Below are 21,667 nucleotides of genomic sequence, written 5' to 3'. Positions count from 1 at the left end.
GAAATCCAATTAGTAATAGGAAAAGGATTAATAAGCCGCCTTTCAACTCATTCCCTATAAACAACGAATTATAAAAGAAAATCCCTTTCCTACTAAAAATAGAAAACATAATTCCCAAAAAAGAACATATTCCTAGTCTCCATATAACATTCGGACAAAGAAAACCAAAACTATATATACCCCTTAAATCTCCTCCAATTTTCATATCTCTTCTTAAACCAAATCCTTCTTCTTGTTCTTCTTCTCTGCAAAAAAATCATGAAAGGTAAAAACAAACACCAGTCCTCTGAATCCAAAGAAACCAAAAAAGACTATACCACAGCAATTCTTGAAAGAAAAAAAGCACCAAATAGACTCATAGTTGATGATTCAACAAAAGATGAAAACTCCATTGTTTTTCTCAATCCAGAAACTATGGAAAAACTTCAACTATTTCGCGGCGACACTGTTTTAATCAAAGGAAAAAGAAAAAGAGATACAATTAGTACAGCAGAAGTTGATGAAACATGTGAAGAACCAAAGATTCGTATGAACAAAGTTGTTAGAAACAACCTACGAATTCGTTTAGGTGATATTGCTTCTGTCCATCTTTGTAGTAATATTCAATATGGTAAACGTGTGCATGTTCTTCCTATTGATGATACTATTGAAGGTTTAACAGGTGATCTTTTTGAGGTTTATTTAAAACCTTATTTTACTGATTCTTATCGTCCGTTAAGAAAAGGTGATATTTTTAATGTTAGAGGTGGGATGAGGAGTGTGGAATTTAAGGTTGTGGAAACTGATCCACCTGATTATTGTATCGTTGCTCCTGATACGGAGATTTTTATCGAGGGTGATCCGATTAGAAGGGAAGACGAGGAACGAGCATTAGACGAGATTGGATACGATGATGTTGGTGGTGTTAGGAAACAAATGGCGCAAATTCGCGAGTTGGTTGAGTTGCCATTGAGACATCCACAGCTATTTAAGTGTATTGGTGTGAAACCGCCTAAAGGGATTCTTTTGTATGGACCACCTGGTTCAGGGAAAACGACTATAGCCCGAGCTGTGGCTAATGAAACTGGTGCATTTTTCTTGGTTATTAATGGACCTGAGATTATGTCTAAGATGGCTGGAGAGAGTGAGGCTAATTTGAGGAATGCTTTTGTGGAAGCTGAAAAGAATGCACCTTCTATAATTTTCATTGATGAGGTTGATTCTATCGCGCCTAATAGAGAAAAGACTAATGGAGAGGTAGAAAGGAGGATTGTTTCGCAGCTTTTGACATTAATGGATGGACTTAAGTCGCGTGCACATGTTGTCGTTATGGCTGCAACGAATAGGCCTAATAGTATTGATCCTGCATTGAGAAGGTTTGGGAGATTCGACAGGGAAATTGATATTGGTGTGCCTGATGAGGTTGGTCGCCTTGAGATTCTTCGTGTTCACACGAAGAACATGAAGTTGGACGAGGATGTTGATTTGGAAATGGTTGCAAAGGATACACATGGTCATGTTGGTGCTGATTTAGCAGCATTGACTACTGAGGCCGCGCTTCAATGCATTAGGGAAAAGATGGATGTGATCGACATGGAAGACGAAACTATTGATGCTGAAGTACTCAATTCCATGGCAGTTAATAACGAACATTTCAAGGCTGCTTTAGGAACAACAAATCCCTCTTCTCTTCGTGAGACAGTCGTTGAAGTTCCAAACGTTTCATGGGATGATATTGGAGGGCTTGAGACAGTTAAACGCGAGCTTCAAGAGACAGTTCAGTATCCAGTGGAACATCCTGAATTGTTTGAGAAATTCGGGATGTCTGCTTCAAAGGGTGTTCTGTTCCATGGTCCGCCCGGGTGTGGTAAAACTCTGCTGGCTAAGGCAGTCGCGAACGAATGCCAAGCAAACTTCATCAGTGTCAAAGGTCCTGAATTGCTTACAATGTGGTTCGGAGAAAGTGAGGCTAATGTCAGAGAACTTTTCGATAAGGCACGCCAATCTGCACCTTGTATTCTATTCTTCGACGAGTTAGACTCAATTGCTATTAAGAGAGGAAGTTCAGTAGGCGATGCTGGTGGCGCTGCTGATAGAGTATTGAATCAACTCCTAACCGAAATGGATGGAATGAATGCCAAGAAAACCGTTTTCGTTATAGGTGCAACCAATCGGCCAGATATTCTTGATCCTGCACTTTTAAGGCCGGGGCGCCTTGACCAATTGATATACATTCCTCTCCCTGATGAAGAATCAAGACACCAAATTTTTCGCGCATGCTTAAGAAAATCACCTGTTTCTAGCAAAGTAGACTTGAGACATCTAGCCAAGTTAACTGAAGGATACAGTGGAGCAGACATTACTGAAATATGTCAACGCGCTTGTAAATACGCGATCAGGGGAGAAATCGAAAAGGATATTGAGAGGGAGAAGAAGAGAATGGAGAATCCTGATATAATGGAGGAAGATATTCAAGAAGAGGTTGCAGAAATTAAGGTTGAACATTTTGAGGAATCAATGAAGTTTGCTAGGAGAAGTGTTAGTGATTTGGACATTTTAAAATACCATGATTTTGCTCAGTCTTTGCAACAATCAAGAGGTTTTGGTAGTGAATTCAAGTTCACAAATAATAAAACTGATGCTAATGCTGCTAAGGAAAATCCTTTTGAGAATTCTGTTGCAGCTGAAGATTGTGATGCTGAGTTATATGATTAGTCTGAATTATTGTTGTTCATTTTTTGTTTAAATGTTCCTTTGTTTCTTGTTTTGTAATAGTTAATTGTTCTTTTTCAGTTTTTAGTTTTGTTTCAATTCAATGAGAAATAGTAAAATTTGTTTCACTCTTTTGTCTCTTGGTTAGTAATGACATTAATGATTTCAGGATTTTAAGACTAAATTTGTCAATTATTTTCAACTACACCCTTAATATTAAAGAAGTTAGTACCCCCGTCTCAAATTATCTGTGGTGGTTTTTAAAAATAATTGTCTCAAATTATTTGTCATTTTAGAAGATCAAGATAAAATAGATTCTTTTTTTCCTTTTGTACCCTTAGTAATAATTGTTCTTGAAGATGGAAATAACACATAAATAGTATAAATATTCAATGAAGAGAGATTTTATCTTAAAACATAAATAAGGGTAAGATAGTCTAATCCCTTTTCTAATTAATGTTTCTTAATGGACGTGTAAAAAAGAAACACGACAAATAATTTGAGACAGAGGGAATAGTTATTAATTTTCTTAATAGACGTGAAAAGAGCTAAAGCGACCGTTAAAATGTAACGGAGGGAGTAGCACTTAATTTTTTTTAATCAATTGATGTCCGATTACTTATTTTCTTTACCATAAAGTTGAAACTAACTTGTGACAATAAGCTAATGGCTTTTGTTATTTCTTAATTATTATAGCATGTCTCAATACAAAAAATCAGACTATCCATCTGAAGCAAAAAATTGCAGGCTTTGCTGTACATGGAGTTAAAAAAGAAAAGGTTGGCCCTTTTGTTTTAATCAAAGAAATTCTTTTGTTGGATTTATGAAATATAATAAATCAAAGTGAAGCAAAATAATTTCAATCAACTACTCCTCAATTTCAAACAAATTGGTCAATTATCTATATTTAGATTGTTCAACTCTGGTTCAAGTGAAGTAAATTGAAAATGGACAGTTTATTGACATAACACCAGATGCTTTATTTATAAAAACATTAATTGGTATCATCAATGTCTATCGCGGTTGCTTTTAATTTTTAAAGGTTTGAGTGTAGGGTCAATTTCAGCATTAATTGGTCAAGTATCAAACGTTAAAATTGCACGGGCTAGCCAGTTTTCAGACTGGTCATTCAAAAATAATCAGCATTTGCAAAGTCATTGAACTCCATTATAATATGCTGGAGTTCCAGTATACTTATGCTGGAACTCCAGTATATTATGCTGGAGTATTTTCCGGATTTTGAACAATGTTTTCGTTCAGATTTATCTTTACATGAAAAGTGGCTAAGTTTCGATTACTTTTGAAACTGTGACTATTTTTGAATGACCAGTTGTAAATCTGACTATTTTTGAATTTCTCCCTAATCAAAGACACAAATATCATTGTCAATGCAAAGGAAAAGAAAAGAAGAAAATATAGTTTGACCAAATTTGTAACTACTTTTTTGGGGGGGATTTTCAATTCCACGGCACCCGCATTGAAATTCTGACTAATCCGAGAAACTATTAAAGGAGAAAATGTTTTCTACCATTTTTTTTAATCTAAAACTGATCTTTCCTGATCATTACTTGTATTTGGGCATGTTTTTTGATTCAATTTGTTTTCAATTTACTTTTGGTATAACTCGTCCAATTGAGTAAAAAAGTGCAACCTACTACTCATGTAGACAAAATTGCCAACTCCATTTGTAATGATGCTTAATTTGCCAACTCTATTTCGTATCTAGACTAAATTGAATAATTTAATATGTTATTCTTTAACATTTGCGTTTCTTATTCTTTTTACTATAACGTAGGAAAGTAAGAGACACTCTATTAGCTATCCCTTTAGAATGTCATGAAATGACTAAAATATCCTATGTTATATTCAAATGATTCTTCAATTGGGGTTGTTAATCATAACACCAAAATTAAAAGCCTCTTTTTTTCTATTTTTCCTCTTTTAACTTTTCTATGCCAATTTTTGTGAAAATCTCTTTATTTTGGAGAAAACCGTTCCTTCTTCTACCTTCACTTTTCTATCCCATCCTTTCCGGTTTATATACTACTTTTTTCATTTTTAGACATGTAAAATTTTTCGGTTTGTGGTTAACACCGCTTTCACCCATTTGCGTTCGCCCCCGCTCGAGAGTGTTTGACCAAAAAGTATTAAACTTTTTTGTTAAATTAATTAAATAAGAAGATAGTGGGCAAATCCTAGTTAAACATAATAAATCCTAGATTTGAAATCGGTTGATATGAACAACGTATAATTGCATTTAAATCAATTTAATACAATGAGTATTAAATGGTACTATTATGAGTGTGTGGGGGAATAATGATAAGCAATAAATATATAAAATGACAATAAATGTAAATAGAGAGAATGATTCACCCAAATATTGAGTGAGGTGGATGATTCTTCTCTCTCACAATGGTGTAAGACAAACAAACGTGGGGATATAGGGAGCTTTCTCACATCTGATGCGAGAAAGTGTGGGATGAACAACAAAACGAATATTTGTGGAAAGATAATGTTTGTAATTTACTTGAGAGTCAAATTTTCATGAGAGATCTTATTATATAGAATATTACATGCCCCTTTCTCCTCTCTCCCTTCCTCCTTATATGGAATATATCTCTTACCTAAAGTAAAGTACAAGTACAGGGAATATTCGGTGGAATATTCCCCTAAAATATTTTACTACAAAACTAGTCGTTATGGCCGGCCAGAGTTCCTGACCTCGGCCCCGATTAATCAGCTCGCCCGTTGGTTTCTTTAATCTTGTGCAGGACCTCGGCCTAATTACCTTTTGGTAATCTAACCTCGTGCCAGATTTCCTTAGTCAGATTTTGACCCATACAGTTAGTCCATCCGCATGTCGAGGTGTATTTGGACGAGGTTGATGGACGAACTTCGCTAGTTGCAACTTCAGAAATCTGGGCACGTAGGGTAATAAAGTTCTTGGGGCGAGGTGATGACGTGGCGCTTTGAGAGCCACATATGACCGTTACATCAGTCTGTAATGACATCATTTCATCATTCGTCATTATGGCGCATGTTCCCGATACGTTACATCGTTTCCTGCACCCCTTCCGTTTCGAAATCAATGTGGCGGCGCTTGGCCTTCTTGATTAGGGTGCCAATATTCTTCTGAATAGGGATGGGAGATCCCCATTTGACCTGCTGCATTTCTTAAGCATTTGAATCTTCAAGCTTTCCCTTCTTCTTCTCAGAATTCTTGCATCCTTGTTGCTCCCTTCTCTAGCGTTTCCGGCTGTTATTACCCCTTTCATACTTGTAATTTCTTCCCATATACGTGATAGAAAATGGCTAGTGCATCTTCTAACCCTGAGAGAGTTTCTGATCCTGTCCCATTGACTGTGGACATGCCTTCTCATGACGAAGGAGTGGCCTTTGTTGTAGAAGATGGGAGCTTCCCCACTGTAGATGAGATAGTTCCTCGTTCGGGGAGGACCAGGTCGGACTTCTCGAAGCGACCTGAAGATGATCCTGAGCCCGTCGTTTCTGATATGGATGCGGCGACACTTGTTAATTTAGGGCTAAATGGTGAATTCCAGACCATGCCGACCTTATCCCGGCTGGTGACGATGTGGTGCAAATACATCGCCCAGGATACTGCGCATTCTACGCGTATCCGTTCGTCGTCGGTGATACGCTTCCTCTTCCTTCCTTGGCGGAGGACTTCTGCCGCTATTGTGGCGTTTGTCCAGCCCAGCTCTCCCCGTATATCTATAAGCTTTTCCTTATGCTTTTCAAGTATGTGGAGCTAGCCAACCGTGGGATTTCTCTCCGTCATCTGCTCCACCTCTTCACCCCAAGTTTTCACAGGGGTACTATGATACACCTTCGCCATCGTGGGACCAAGGGATTGGTGGTGAAGATAGACGATAATACAAATCGTCATTTTCGGGTTAATTTCTTCTACTGAGGACGGAGCATGTGGTGTCGAACCCTAATGGGTTTTCTGAGGCGTGGAACTTTGCTCGTAAGTATTTCTCCTAACTGGCTATTTGTTGTTTCTTTTTGGTGACCTAATCGTTCTCCCCCTTCTCTTCTTTTTCATGTAGCCAAGAAGGATCCTCCTTCGCTAGTCGCCAACATTCCCGACTCGGTGAGCCAAATTTTGCCTCACACGGTGGGGATCCGTGAGTGGTCGCAGTTCAATGAGAGGTTTGGGCGCAACCTTCGACCGGTGGGTTATTTCATTTCGATATTAGTTGTTTTGACCTTCATGCCGTCTTTTCTCTCTCCTTTTTTTTACTTGTCTTTCTTTGTTGGTAGGTCGGAGGGCCCGAGGAGGGCGAGGGCTCCTACTCCCGCTTTTCGTTAGTCAGGTGCTTCGATTGGGCCTCTACTCGCCGCGGGTGCAGGAGAGTCCGTTCAGACTGTTGTTCCTTCTCAGACCCCGGCCTTACGTAGACCTAGCCGTCGGGCTGCTTCCCCACTATCGGAGATTCCGTCTTCTTCAGTATTTCATTTGGTGGATGAGTCATCGCATGGTGAGGAGGAAGAGGATCCGCTGAGAAGACGAAGAATTGAGGTTGACGACGAAGCGACCGAGAATGAGGGGCCTGCGGAGGGTGATCCCCGAGTTGACCACTGTTGCTCCCAAACGCACACGCAAGTATACATGGTCGACAAGTAATATAGGATTGTAAAGTCCAGATATCGTACCCACAGGGACTTGTGATTAACTATCAACTAAATTAAACTAAACAATTAATCTATTCAAGCGAATCCTAACGTATGAATATTTAACTAAAATTAATCTAAAGTAACAAATTAAGAGATTAAAGAAAACAACGACAAACTTAAAGCCGAATTCAATGTGAGTGAATATTTTAGAGCTATGGGTTAGCTAACAATCCCGTTGAGTTTTCCACTTAAATCGTCTAATTAATTTATCTAGTTTATTGGTTGACAGGGTTAATATTGCTCGTAGCCTTCTCCCGAAGTACAACTCGCCTATTCAAGCTAACCTAACGCCTATATTCCTATGGAATTAGAATTAACAAGAACACATTAATAATTCCCTTATAATAATCAAGCAAGGCGATTAGGTATATTCCTATCCTAACCGCAAATTTGCCCCCCCCCCCTCCCCAGAGTTAAGATCTTGCTCTATTCAATCTTATATGCAATCTAGAATTCCCTCTCTCGAGTTCAATCCTAGATTCATAGATAGAATTTGATTAGTGATAAAGCAATCAAATAATTAAGCGCAAGATTGAATAAATAAACCAATATGATAAAATAATAAGAACAATTCAAGTTTCAAACTACAACGTTCATGTAGTACCCAACAACTCTAGAACTAATAAACTATGAAATTGAAAGAAGAGAAGAAAAACTATTTAGAAGCCTCCTCCAAGCGTGGTGTGTGTTCCTCCACGTGAATTCTCCTTCAAAGTATGTTCTCCTAGGTCTAAGATGTGTCAAAAGTCCTCCAAATAGCATTTTTACATGTATTTATACCAAGTAGGGTCGGGCCCAGACAAAAATACCTTCTCCCGCGCGAAATAGGACAATCACTTTGCAAATTTTGTACAGCCGCGCTGCACGCTGCGTCGCACAGTGCGGCGCAGTAGTGGGAAACTTCAGAGAGTTGTTTTCTGATGCCTGTTGGAAAATTACACAGGTGCGGCTCACGCTGCGGCTCACTGTGCGGCCCGATAGTGCGAATTTGCAAAAATGCAAAACGTGAAAGTTGTAGCCCTTTCGAATAGCTTTCCAACGATATATTATGGAGCCCAAATGGAGTTCTGAGCAAAAAGTTATGGGTATTTTACTAGACAATGCGCCGTATGCCCGCTCGATTCTCCGTTTCGTTCTTTAACTATCATCCATTGATCCCCGAACACAATCCCGTATTGATTCCTTGGGCTTTTACTCAGACTTCAAAGCTCCAAATCACTTGAATTCATCCCATAACACCTACATAGCTCGGAATCACTCTTACAAGGCATAAAACACATATTTAGTGCAAAACACTAGCGATTAAAGTTCAAACTCAATTAAAGTGCAGTAAATTAGAGGGTAATAAGCGACTAAAATACACAATCATAGCCTATCATCAACCACGGTCGAACTAGGGGGCGACATAGCTTTGGACGCAGAGACCGTGCCCCTTCAAATGTAGTGATTGCTTCCGTGGAAGGAGGGAAGCGACTAGAGGCAACTACGGTCATTTCGAGGAGTGATCCGTCAACGTCAGAGCGGGCTGATGTTCCCTCCTCAGCCGAGGAGAGGGGGAAAGGAGTGATCGTAGATGATTAAGAATCCGGCTCCGACGTCGACCCCGAGGAAGAAAGAATATTCGACAAAGGGTTTACCCGGGTTGAGGTGAGAACTGATGGATCTTCTCGTTCGATTGTCATCCCTTTGGACTGCGACTTGTTGGGTGACACGGCGAGCGTGGTCCCTTCTTTGGTCCCTCTTTGCTCTGCCGCCTAGAACAGGACTCTACAATCGCTCAAGGATGCCGATTTTTCATTAGCCATATCTGGGATGGCTCTGAGGGTGAGTTTTCTTCCTCGTTATTTTTGCACTTTGCGCCCTTCTCCCCTTTCTATCTTTAATAACTCTTTTCAGCTCTTCCTTTCTCTTCTCTTTTTTAGAATCTCATTTTGGAGATCGAGAGCGCCCGCCGAGAGGAGAAGCGGAAGACTGTTTTCCAGAAAATGGTTTTGAAGTACCGTATGTATCGCGAAAAGTACCGTGAGATGCGTGCCCGGTTCAGAGCAGGCGGTAAACTCCTGTCCCTTAGAGATGAGCTGGGGCAGAAGGACGAGGAGCTTGTGCGGGTCATCGGCAGATGCAGTGAGCTCGAGGGGGCGCTTAGAGCCAAAGAAGACGAACTCAAGGTGAGCAAGGGGGTCGTGGCCGAGTGTGTCGACCTTCAAGCGCAAGTGGCGTCCCTGCGGGCGGAGCTTGAGAAAAGCTTGATCAGAGCTTCCGGCCTGAGTGGTGAGTTGATCGAGAAAGTGGCAGAGTTGGAGAGGACCGAGGAGGCCAGGGTAGAGGCTTTGGCAAAGGTGGAGGCATTAGAGGACTCCATCCGCGTCCTCAGGTCTAAACGTGCAAATGATGCAGAAACGGCCACGCTAAGGGAGGCACGGCTTGACGAGCGAATTGTTGGGCTCGAGAGAGATGTTTCGAGCCTTAGTGATCAAGTTGCCGCTTTTGAGGCCGAGAAGGCGCGGCTGTAGGCTCGACCATCCTCCTCTCATACTTCTGCTTTCCCCGCCGTTCCACGGCACTTATATGAGATGTGGATCCACGCCGAGGCTCACCTGGACATATATAGGAATTTGATAACGACGGGGAAGGTTCTTGAGGCCGATTTTGAAGATGCCCGTATTAAGGCGCGTGCCGCTAGGATTGCCTGCGGTTATGACCCTGGTATGTCGGGGACCGGCGATGGTGAAGATGATTTAGACGGGCTTGCATCTGATGCTTTGTATGACGATGAGTATCCCTATAGTGGGGGCAATGATGGAGATGGCGCTGCTGGACTGGGCGGTGAAGGTGGCGGTGGCGAAGGCGGGGACGATGTAGAGTAATGCTTTGTACTTAGTTTTTGTTTTCTTTTTTTTGTGGGGGCGTCTTTCTGGCCCTTTGTAAGATATATTTTTTGGAATAGAATGATCACAACCCTTTTTATTTTTCTTCGAGTGTTTTTCTTCAGAAGAATTGTGTTGGTATGTGCTATTTCGAACATGGTCGAGCATATTTTTTATTGAATTTGGGTGAATTCCCATGTCATACTTAACTTAAACGAAGTTGTAAATCGAACTCAAGTCAGGTTGAACATGAGTTGAATCCGAGTGTGGTCAAATATGTTTCTTTACTAATTCGAACGAGATCGAACGCACTAATTTGAACGAGGTCGAATTTCACTTTAATTAGTTCGAGCAAGGTCGAATGTGAGTCGATTCGAGCGAGGTCGAATGTTGAATCTTAGTTGATTCGAACAAGGTCGAATGTGATCCGATTCGAGCGAGGTCGAATGTTGACTCTTAGTTGATTTGAACAAGGTCGAATGTGAGTCGATTCGAGCGAGGTCGAATGTTGACTCTTAGTTGATTCGGGCAGGGTCGAATGAGAGTCGATTCAAGCGATCGAACACGGTTGAATGTGAGTCGATTTGAGCGAGGTCGAATGTTGACGCTTAGTTGATTCGAACAAGGTCGAATCGATTCGGGCGAGGTCGAATGTTGACTCTTAGTTGATTCGAACAAGGTCGAATATGAGTCGATTCGAGCGAGGTCGAATGTTGTGCGGGGTTAAAACTTGGTAGAGACAGGTGAACATCATGTGTTTGTATGCTTTGCTTTCATATATATATCGAAGTTTACATGTTTTTCGGGTTGGTGTTCCAGTCCCAGTCTATCTAGTCCATTTATTGTTCGGCTTGGAGAAGTATTCGAGGGGTCGGACAATCAACTTGCCAACTTGCAATCTAACTTGATCGAACCTTAAACTTCGAGATGTCCTCCTTGTCTCCTCCTTAAAAACCTCCCTGAGAAATCCCAATTGGGACAAAACTCGAGTGAGGGAAAAAGAGTACGGCTCGGAGGACATCTTTCCTTAGAAGTTGAAGTATTTGAGGTGGGAAATGTTCTAGTGTTTGTCAATAGCTTCCCCTCCATCGTTTCTAGTTGGAAAGACCCTTTGCTTGCTGCCGCCGTAATTTTGTATGGTCCGTCCCAATTAGTCCCTAATTTTCCTTCTCGTGGGTCCTTGCTCGCCTGTGTTTTTACTTTGAGTATGTAGTCCCCTACTTTGAGCGGTCTGACCTTGGCTTTTTTGTTGTAATATCTCTCCGCTCTTCGACCTCGTCGAGGTCTTGCCTCTTGCTTTCGTTGTTAATCGGTCCGCTCTTGTGTGAATATCTCAGACTTGGTTCTCCGACCTCGACCGGTATTACTGCATCAGTCCTATAGACTAGCGAATATGGTGTTTCTCCTGTGCTTGTTTTCGGCGTTGTTCGGTATGCCCATAGCACTTCCGGCAGCAATTCCGGCCACAGTCCCTTGGCGTTCTCGAGCTTCTTTTTCATGATGTTCAATATTGATTTGTTGGAGGACTCCGCCTTACCATTGCACGTGGGGTGATATGGCGTGGAGAGTATTCTTTTGATATGCCATTTTTCAAGGAACTCAACAATCTTTTTCCTAGTGAATTGGGGGCCGTTGTCACAACTGATTTCTTTGGGGATGCCGAAGCGGAATATGATGTTCCTCCATATTAATGTGATCACTTCTTGCTCACGTATTTGGGTGAATGCACCTACTTCTACCCACTCGGAAAAATAGTCAGTTAAAACTAAAAGAAATCGTACATTACCTCGTCCCACTGGGAGGGGTCCGACGATGTCCATTCCCCATTTGATGAAAGGCCAGGGCGAGGTGACTGAGTGGAGGTGCTCGCCCGCTTGGTGAATCACGGGGGCATACTTTTGGCATTGCTTGCATTTTCTTACGAAGTCGACGGCCTCCTTTTTCATCCTGGGCCAGTAGTAGCCTGCTCGTACGAGGCATCTGACGAGAGCTCGATTTCTTGTATGAACTCCGCAGTGACCTTTTTGTACTTCTTCGGGAACGTGGCGCGTTTGATTTGGTCCTAAGCACTTTGCTAGGGGGCCTCCATACATTCTTTTGTACAAGTCGTTGTTGACGACGTTGTACCTGGCTGCCTGCATTCGAAGCTTCTTGGCTTCTTTTTTATCGGGTGGGAGCACCCCGTCCTGCAAATATGAGATAATACGATTGCGCCAGTCCCAAGTCAAGTTTATAGTTTGTACCTCGATTTGATCGATCGATGAATGGAGGAGAGTGACCACGTTCCCTTCTCCGATTATGTATTTGGTGGTCGCTGCCAGTTTGGCGAGACCGTCCGCTTCGATGTTCTGCGATCGAGGTATTTGATCGAGCTGGCATTCGTCGAACTCGGGTAACAGTTTGTAAATTTTGGCCTGGTATTTCTGCAGTCGTTGTTCCTTGATTTGGAAAGTCCCTGTGACTCGATTGACGACGAGTTGCGAGTCGCATCGTAGGACTACTCGTCGTGCTCTATACTTGAGTGCCAATTTTAGCCCTGCAATCATAGCCTCATACTTGGCCTCATTGTTAGTCATATCAGGGCATTGTATGGACTGGCGAACTATTTCGCCTGTTGGGACCTCAACTACGAGTTCCGGTCCAGATCCTGAGGCGTTAGAAGCGCCATCGGTGTACAGAACCCATTTGTCGTGCATTTTGGTGGAGGTACTGGCGGTTTCCCTTTAGACTTTGGGCATTACCTTTACACTAAAGTCGGCAACGAAGTCGGCAAGTACTTGCGACTTTATCGCCGTTCACGGCTGATAGGTTATATCGTGCTCGCTCAGCTCTATGGCCCATTTGGCCAATCTACCCGACAGTTCGGGTTTGTGTGGGATACTCCTTAGAGGAAAAGTCGTGACCACCGAAATGGGGTGGCACTGAAAATAGGGTCTAAGCTTTCGTGAAGCTACGACCAAGGCTAGGGCTAGCTTCTCGAGGTGGGGGTATCTCGTTTCAGCGTAGATCAAAGTTTTGCTAATGTAGTAGATTGGAGACTGCGTACCTTTATTTTCTCGTACCAGGACTACACTTACTGCGACATCGGACACGGCCAGGTAGACGAGAAGACGTTTTCCGGGTTCTGCTTTAGCGAGTAGCGGGGGTGAAGACAGGTAGGTCTTTAGTTCTTTTAAGGCGTCGACGCACTCGGAGTTCCATTGGAGTCCGTTGTCTTTTTTGAGTACACCAAAAAAATTGTGGCACCTATTAGAGGACCGTGAGATGAATCTTGCAGGGCGGCTATACGGCCGGTCAGCTTCTGCACCTGTTTCTTGCTGGTCAAGTTTTCTGGGATTCCTTCTATGGCCTTGATTTGGTCAGGGTTGACCTCGATGCCCCGTTGCGATACCGAAGCCGAGGAACTTTCCCGAGGTTACGCCGAAGGCGCATTTCTCGGGGTTCAATTTCATGCCGTACCTTCTGAGTATGTCGAAGGCTTCCTTCAAGTGGTCGATGTGGTCTTCCTTCCTTTTCGACTTGATCAACATGTCGTATATATATACTTCCATGGTCTTGCCGAGTTGATCTTTGAACATTTTGATCACCAGCCTCTGATATATCGCCCCTGTGTTTTTCAACCCGAACGGCATAACCCTGTAGCAGTATATCCCCTGGTAGTGATGAAAGTGATTTTTTCCTGGTCCTCCTCCTCCATGAGGATCTGGTTGTAACCCGAGTAGTCGTCCAAGAAGCTTAGAGAAACTTTATTCATCCCACCATAAATAGTGATGGTATTGTATCCATTGGGAGGATGGAAGAAGTTGCCTTGCACGAGATGGAAGTCAAGATGACCACTTAACCTTACATTAAAATACTATACTAAAAACAACTTTTGCCTTCTCTTTTGTTGTTTTTTGGGGCTAAACGGTTGGTAGGTAGTGGAGGATCCTAACAGATGTGGGGAGTTGGGTTGCTTTTTTCCCCATCACATGATGTCTTTCACTTTGTCTGTTGTTTTTGACAGAGTTGAAGATAACGTGCACTTGCTTTTTTGAGGTGCAACTAATTTCATACCCCACAATACATTCCTCTCTGCATCAATTTTTTTGTCACCATAAGCATTTCCAGCCTGTCTTTAATTTTCCCAATTTTATATTTTAATTTATTTTATATGTTTTTGTTTCTTCGAGAAAAAATAAATACTTTATATATCTCAATTTTACATGTTCTTTTTCTTGTATAACCATTTAGTATCGAGAAACAATTGGTTTGATTACTTCAATTGCGCCTTCAATTACGGAAGCATGATTTTCGCCAAGGAAATACAAAAAGTAAAAAAAATAGACATTGAAAAGAAGCTAAGAGGATTCAATACCTAATATATATATAGAGAGGTTGACGTAAGGTCTGCATATACACTAGCCTCCCAGACTCCACTAGTAAGATTATATTGGGTTTGTTGTTGTTGTTTAAAAAAAATTAATATATACACAATGTAATTTTTGACGAAAGGGTCGATCCCCTTCCGTCCACCTAGCTCCGCCCATGCGCGTTGTATAGGGCTTATTAAAGGGAGAAGCATTTTAATCAGGACACTTTTCATTTCTAAAGCCCAACCCCAAAACCTTTAGGGCTCGTTCGGTACGAGTGATAAGGAATAATTAATCTCGGGACTAAATTTAAGAAAAGTTTATCCATGTTTGGTTGGGAGAAAATTACGATATAATTAATCCCAGGATTAATTATCCCGGAATTGTGGTATTTTTTTTATCCCCATAAAAAAATCGAATAACTAATCCCGGAATAATTAATCCTGAAATAACATCTTTCCAACCAAACGGCCCTTAGTTAAAAGTGGAACGTTCATATTCATCTCAACTCGATGGTATTTATTTTTAAAATCGATTTGAAATACGCTTTACAGTTTACACTGTGCAGGAATCCTTTTATTCTTTTTATTTTTGTCATGTATATCTGAATGACTTTTATATGTATCTACTAATAATAAATGAATATTTCTTTAGCTAAAAGACGAGTATAGGTAACTTCCTATAGTAAAAATGAATAAACTCAAAAAAATAATAAGTAACAATTATACTGATAATGTGAAAACACTTTACACGTATAATAAATCTAAAGTAAATTATATTTAACTCCTTATATTTGAAAGTAAATATTTGTATATCATTGAAGAATTAAGTTAAGTTAATTCTCAGTGAAGACTGAAGATAAAGCGTCGCCTGCCTTTCCTTGTGTAGATTTCTTTCCGTATTTCTCTTTATTTTTTCTATTTCGATTCTCTGTTAATTTCATATGAAGACTTTTTTTTGGTGAAATTACAAGTAATTACAGTTGAAGAATAAGATGAAGAAAAATAAATAAAATATTTTTCAGGCTTAGGCGCGGATATCTCGCTCTTTGAGCAGATTCAAGTCCACTGCGGCAGCATCTTCACCAGTCCAACAATAATACTGTTGATTTGTCCCCTCCAGGATACAAATAGTCCTATAACGTCGTAGACTCAAATAAAATGAAAATATTTTATTTTCTTCATTTTATATTTCAACTGTAATTGTATTTTTACCAACACTATTCCTTTCATTTTATTTTCTTTAGCAAAAATCAACTCTTAAGGGAAACAAGAAAAACTTCTTAAGACGAGGTTTCTTGACAGATGGGGTAAAGCTAAGATTCCTTGTAGACTGTTCTTTATTTATTACAGAGACAAGCGTCAAATTTATCTTTATATTGTTCAACATTAAATAACTTTGCCATCTATTAAACTTTTGATTATTAATATTACGTATTTCACTAGAAAAACTTGTCTTGTGCTCAAGGCCGAGCTAGACCGTGTTCGGCCGTACCCAATAACTTTGATCCAAACTTCATATTAGTCTTAAGAAATTCATTTAATATGTTCAAATTATTAATTTAGAACTCAATAATTTAAAATGCTAAAATCCTGAACCCAGAATCTTCGGATTCTGGCTCTGCCTCTGCTTGTGCTTGAGAGATTCAATTTTTGGGTAGGTTTAAACTATTGTCAGAAGTTTAAAGGTAAAATTAGACTTTCTTTTTTTTTTTAAAAATTATACGTGACTTTCTTATTTTAAAAATTTATACGCGCGAATTCACATATTTTACGCTGAATATGAGATTATATTGCTAAAAGTAAAAGTATATATGAATGAACCAAAAATATAATGAAGGACAAAATTAAGCAATTTAGAATGATATAAAGATAAACTTGGAACTTTTCCCCCTTTTACACATGGTCTACGTACCCGCAACTAATTAATTACTTACACGGAAAATCATTAGAAAGAAATACAATAGATTAATTTGTAAATAAACGTGCTTTAAATATTTTATTAGATTTAAATAGAATAGTACTAATACAGACATTATCAACTATTATTGATAAATTCAACTGGTCAAATATATACATCTTTGTAATGGTTATCATTTCGTTAAAATAACAAGCTCCTTGATAATTTTATTTCCTGAAAATCCCCCTGTATTGGTAAAAATTTAACCATACGACAGCCACGGAGCCGGCCCCGTCCTAACCAACTTATAACGAATGGTCAATGCAACTGACTTAAAACTCATGACAGCTGTTCTTAAGGCGGACAAGGGGGTCACGACCCTTTCGCGACAGGAGGACGTCTCCTCGACTAAATTACGACGGCCCGTGACCAGTTCACAGAGCTTGAAGCTATAAATACCAAGAAAGAACCTTCAAAGGGGGGCTTCTTCTTCGACTGGGCCAGAAACCAGAAAAATGGCAGTGTACGCTCCATGAACGGGGCGATGAACAAGATAAATGTAAGATCCTGAACCTCTCTAAGGAGAGGCAGGTCAAGCTACTATGATAAATAAAACCCCGTCTATATCATTCTCCAATGGATGATTCATACATCTCAAATTTGTCTTCTAATTCAGTGATTAATTATGATTGGCTATGATTTATCTGTTCATTTCTTTCGATTGATTTGCTTAAAAAGTATCTGATAACTTTTGAGTCAAACAATTTGGCGCCGTCTGTGGGAATTTCCTAGCGAAATCACATAGTTTCTTCCTGGATCGAAGCCAAAGGAAGCGCATCGAGCACAGAATACTCGAACGCATCAAAGGAAACTAAGATCCTCTGCCCAGTCAATCTTGAAAAAGCCCAAACGAGAAGAAGAAGCCCCCTTCTCCCTCAGGACAGAAGTGTGAAGCGTTTCCCTCACCCCTAATGCGGTGCAAGGCCGGAAACCGGCACAGGGACGTTTCAAGCCAGGGATCGAAAATCACCCAGAAGCTTCGCCATCAAGATAAGTTCGACCTCAATCGAACCAAGAATAAGGCAAAGTGCCTTCGCCATCAAGATAAGTTCGACCTCAGTCGAACTGGGACTAAGGCTAAGTGCCTTCGCCATCAAGATAAGTTCGACCTCGCTCGAACTAAGAATAAGACTAAGTGCCTTCGCCATCAAAGTAAGTTCGACCTCGCTCGAACTAAGAATAAGGCTAAGTGCCTTTGCCATCAAAGTAAGTCCGAACGCTCGAACCAAGAATAGGGCTAAGTGCCTTCGCCATCAAGATAAGTTCGACCTCAGTCGAACTGGGACTAAGGCTAAGTGCCTTCGCCATCAAGATAAGTTCGACCTCGCTCGAATTGAGAATAAGGCTAAGTGCCTTCGCCATCAAAGTAAGTTCGACCTCGCTCGAACCAAGAATAAGGCTAAGTGCCTTCGTCATCAAAGCAAGCTCGACCTCAGTCGAACTGGGACTAAGGCTAAGTGCCTTCGCCATCAAAATAAGTTCGACCTCACTCGAATTGAGGATAAGGTCAAGTGCCTTCGCCATCAAAGCTAGTTCGATCTCAATCGAGCCGGAACTGAGGCCAAGCTTCCTCGCCATAAAACGCCAATTCCACCTCGCTCATATCGAGACGAAGGATAAGAACCGTCATCAGTTAAGGGCTGATACACCAACCCCCGTCAAACTCAAAAAGTCGACACTTCAAGTTTGCAAAAAAAAAAGAAGAAAAAGAAGGTACGAAATAGGCGCAAGACAAACGACGAAAAAGAAAATTCATTTATCCACAAAGTTGAGAATGCGGGTCATCCCCGCTTACACCCGTCCAGGGCCGGTCGACATAAAAAAAACAAACAAAGAAAAACCACAATGTACTAACGCCAACCGGCGAACGGAACGAAAAAAAACAAGAACAAATTCTTTCACTCGGCGCCATCCTCGCCACCACTCGTACCATTGTCAGCCTCGGGCGTCGCCACATCATAACCACAATTAGCACGGGCCTCACGAGCTTTCTGACGTGCCACCTCGAAAGCCGCCTCGGTCACAGTACCTGCCTCCCACAAGTTCTTGAAGATATCACGTTGAGCTTCAGCATAGACCCAAAGGTCATGAGCCTGGTTGGGAACAGCAGTGTGTGACGACCCAATTTGGTCCTGCAGTCGCTGGTTCTCCTCCTCCAAGACCGCAATTCGATCCGACAGAACTTGGGCCTCCCGGTCAAAGACACAAATTCGCTCCTCGAGCCCATCTTCCCTGAGGGCCGCAATAGTCCTCTCCGTTTCTCGTTCAGCCTCATGAACGCGGATCGCCTCCTCCAACGCCCCGGCCCTCGTCGAGGCATCCCTCTCCCGAAGCTTCAAGGCAGCAATCTCGCCCTCCATCTCCGCCAACTTCCCACTCCATTCCACGGCCATCCCCGCCGCCTTAACCTGGTTCTGCTCCGCCTCCAATTCCATCTCCCTCAACTTATCCCGCAGATGCGCATACTCAGCGGCAATCCTCTTTCCCACCTCGAGCTCCTCATCCTTCATACGGATTTGCTCCTCAAGCTCGCTTTTGCTACCAAGCGCCTGCAGCAGCTCTCGATCCCGCTTTTCCAACTCCTCTCCCAGAGCTCGGTTACAAGGATTGTTCCTCAATCGCCCGTGCAGCTCTCGGCACCTGTCACGATAACGGCGATACTTTCCCAGCATCTGCAGAAAGATCCTCGAACGGACATTGGCTCTGCGGATGCTCTCCACCTCCAGCAAGTAAGTCTGCAAAACAGAGAGAACAATTAAAACTAAAGCCCAGGCTAAGACAATGAAGAAACAGCTGGGGTCGCGCTACGTACCCTCAGGCCCATCACGGCCACTTCATTCATCACCTCAACATCAGAAACGCTCCTCAGGGACGCGTTCTCGGCCTCCGAACATATCAACTCAAATTGTGACACCAAGCTACTTCCTTGGGTCAGCAGGTTCAGATCTGAAGAAACTTCAATAAAACGGGCCGGCCCCCCTACGCGAACCACAGAGTTGGTAAAGCCCTCCTCAAACATACAGACGTCGTCGGGGTCCAAATCAGACTCAGACTCATACTCGTCCACCACATTCTTTCCCCTCTCCGCCGTCGATAGTCCAGAACCACCCGCCGTGGTCGACGAAGGTGCGTTCGAAGTCTCAACGGCGACCCCTAGAGATTGACCTTCTGCCTCAGCAGCGGGAACTTCCGACTGGGTCTCCAAAACAGCGACATTCGCTTGGCTTGAACTGGCGGGGGCAACTTCAACTAACTGCCCCCTTCCAACGGTATGCGCCGCAACAACTTTTCCCTCTGACTCTGTTGGCGGAGAATCCAAATTGATTACCGTTGGAGGTTCCGCCTCGAATGCTACCCTTCGCCTTTTCGATGGCCTTCTTCCTCTTCGGTTGGTGGCGAGTCAGTTCGAGGGCGGGCGGCCCCAGACGGCCCCACGTCTTGAGGCACGGACCGTGTCGGAGAGGCGGCCACCGACGATCAACCGATGCTCCCTCGACACCGGACGAGGCGCAGGCGTCGTAGTAAGTCGAGCAGACGCAGCCGGTCGACGGAAAGCTAACCGAGGAGCTCTGACGCGGCGAGTTCTCCCTAACCACAACAAACAAACGTTCGATGAGTAAAAGTCAAAATAAGTCAAAACAGAAATGTAGGGCCGCTATTTCACCTGTCAGGGGCCTACGTCCGTGTCTCTCCCAAAAAGTCGACCATGCGCGAATCCCCGCAGTATGAGGAAGCACGGCCTCGACCCATTCCCGGATCCCCTCCAAAGGAGGCGGCGGCAGCTTTTCAGCTACAAAACATTAAAGTAAATCAATAACTACAAACACAAGGCGTAAAGAAGGTCAAGGCGGGGCACTTTTCCAGTCGGGAACGAGGACTTACGTGCAAAGTTCCAAACTTCTGGGAACCCGCTCGGGTCCGCCACAAGGTGCGCAGTCCGAATATAGAAAAAAATTTCAAAGAAGCGACGGTTGGTCCTGTCGTCCATCCCAACCACCAAGCCCCTCAACCCTCGGGGGCGTGCATGGATTGGTGCAACGGATCTTTTGAGGAGCAAAGAGACTAAGAACGTGTCTCAGAGTGACCTCCCTACCGGCTAGCTCCGCATACTTGATAAACATGAGAAACAGTTTATAGAGGTAAGGAGAAAGTTGGGCCGGACACACCTCATAATAACGGCAGAAGTCAACCACCAGCATCGAGAACGGGAGTGTGTACCCCACTATGAAGGGATAAGCATAGAACGAGCAATACCCTCGACGGTCGATCTGAACCCTATCCTCAGTCTTCGCAAGTGTGATCTCGACGTAGCGCGGAATGCCCCACTGCTCCCGCATCTGTGCTATCCCCACTTCCCCCACTAGAGAAGCAGTGTCCACCTGCTCCATGCCGCCCGGTGCGCCAAAATCCACCACCGGATTTCCCGGACGAGGCAGAACTTCACCGACTGAAGGAACTTCTTCACATTCCGTCAGCTCTAAGCCTTCAGTTGACTGAGCGGAATTTTCAACCACCGGAGAATCAGCCGGAAGATTACCGCGAGAAGAAGTTCCTGCCATAATTGACTCACGAGCAAGAGAAAGACGAGCTTTTTTGGGAGAAATGAGGAGATCAATGATGATAGTGATCAAAGAAAAATGCGATTTAGCAGAAGGAAAGTTTTCTCAGAATTTCTCTCGAAAGAACGATGAGCGCGCAAAAGGCAAATGGCAAATCCTCTGTTTATAAGCAGCACACTCTGCCTTCACGAAACCCAATAGTCACCATTAATACGTGACCAGGCAATAAATGACTCGGTTTCACGGAAACGTGCGCCATTATGAACGACTGCTCGAAATAGTGCTTCACTTACCAACCGACGTTTCGGTTCCGAAACCGCCATGACGGTACGAAAACACCGAAAAGGCGAGCACGACTCCTCCTGATTACGCCACTTTGTGCGTTCGCCGAGGTCGGCACAGGCACGACCTCAACGAACGGAGGGACTAACTGTATTGGTAAAAATTTGACCATACGACAGCCACGGAGCCGGCCCCGTCCTAACCAACTTATAACGAATGGTCAATGCAACTGACTTAAAACTCATGACAGCTGTTCTTA

At 42.8% G+C, this 21,667-nt stretch overlaps 1 protein-coding gene across 1 annotated transcript; it reads left to right on the top strand.

Moving 5' to 3' along the window:
- The first annotated feature begins 258 nt into the window (after positions 1-258).
- LOC109242468 (cell division cycle protein 48 homolog) lies at positions 259-2,694 on the top strand. The gene has a single exon (XM_019409322.1). The coding sequence runs from the start codon at positions 259-261 to the stop codon at positions 2,692-2,694; it is 2,436 nt and encodes an 811-aa protein (XP_019264867.1).
- Positions 2,695-21,667: the final 18,973 nt, after the last annotated feature.

Source organism: Nicotiana attenuata, unplaced genomic scaffold (assembly GCF_001879085.1).
Source record: "Nicotiana attenuata strain UT unplaced genomic scaffold, NIATTr2, whole genome shotgun sequence".
Classification (NCBI taxonomy): domain Eukaryota; kingdom Viridiplantae; phylum Streptophyta; class Magnoliopsida; order Solanales; family Solanaceae; genus Nicotiana; species Nicotiana attenuata.
This window is presented reverse-complemented; position numbering and strand designations above follow the sequence as displayed.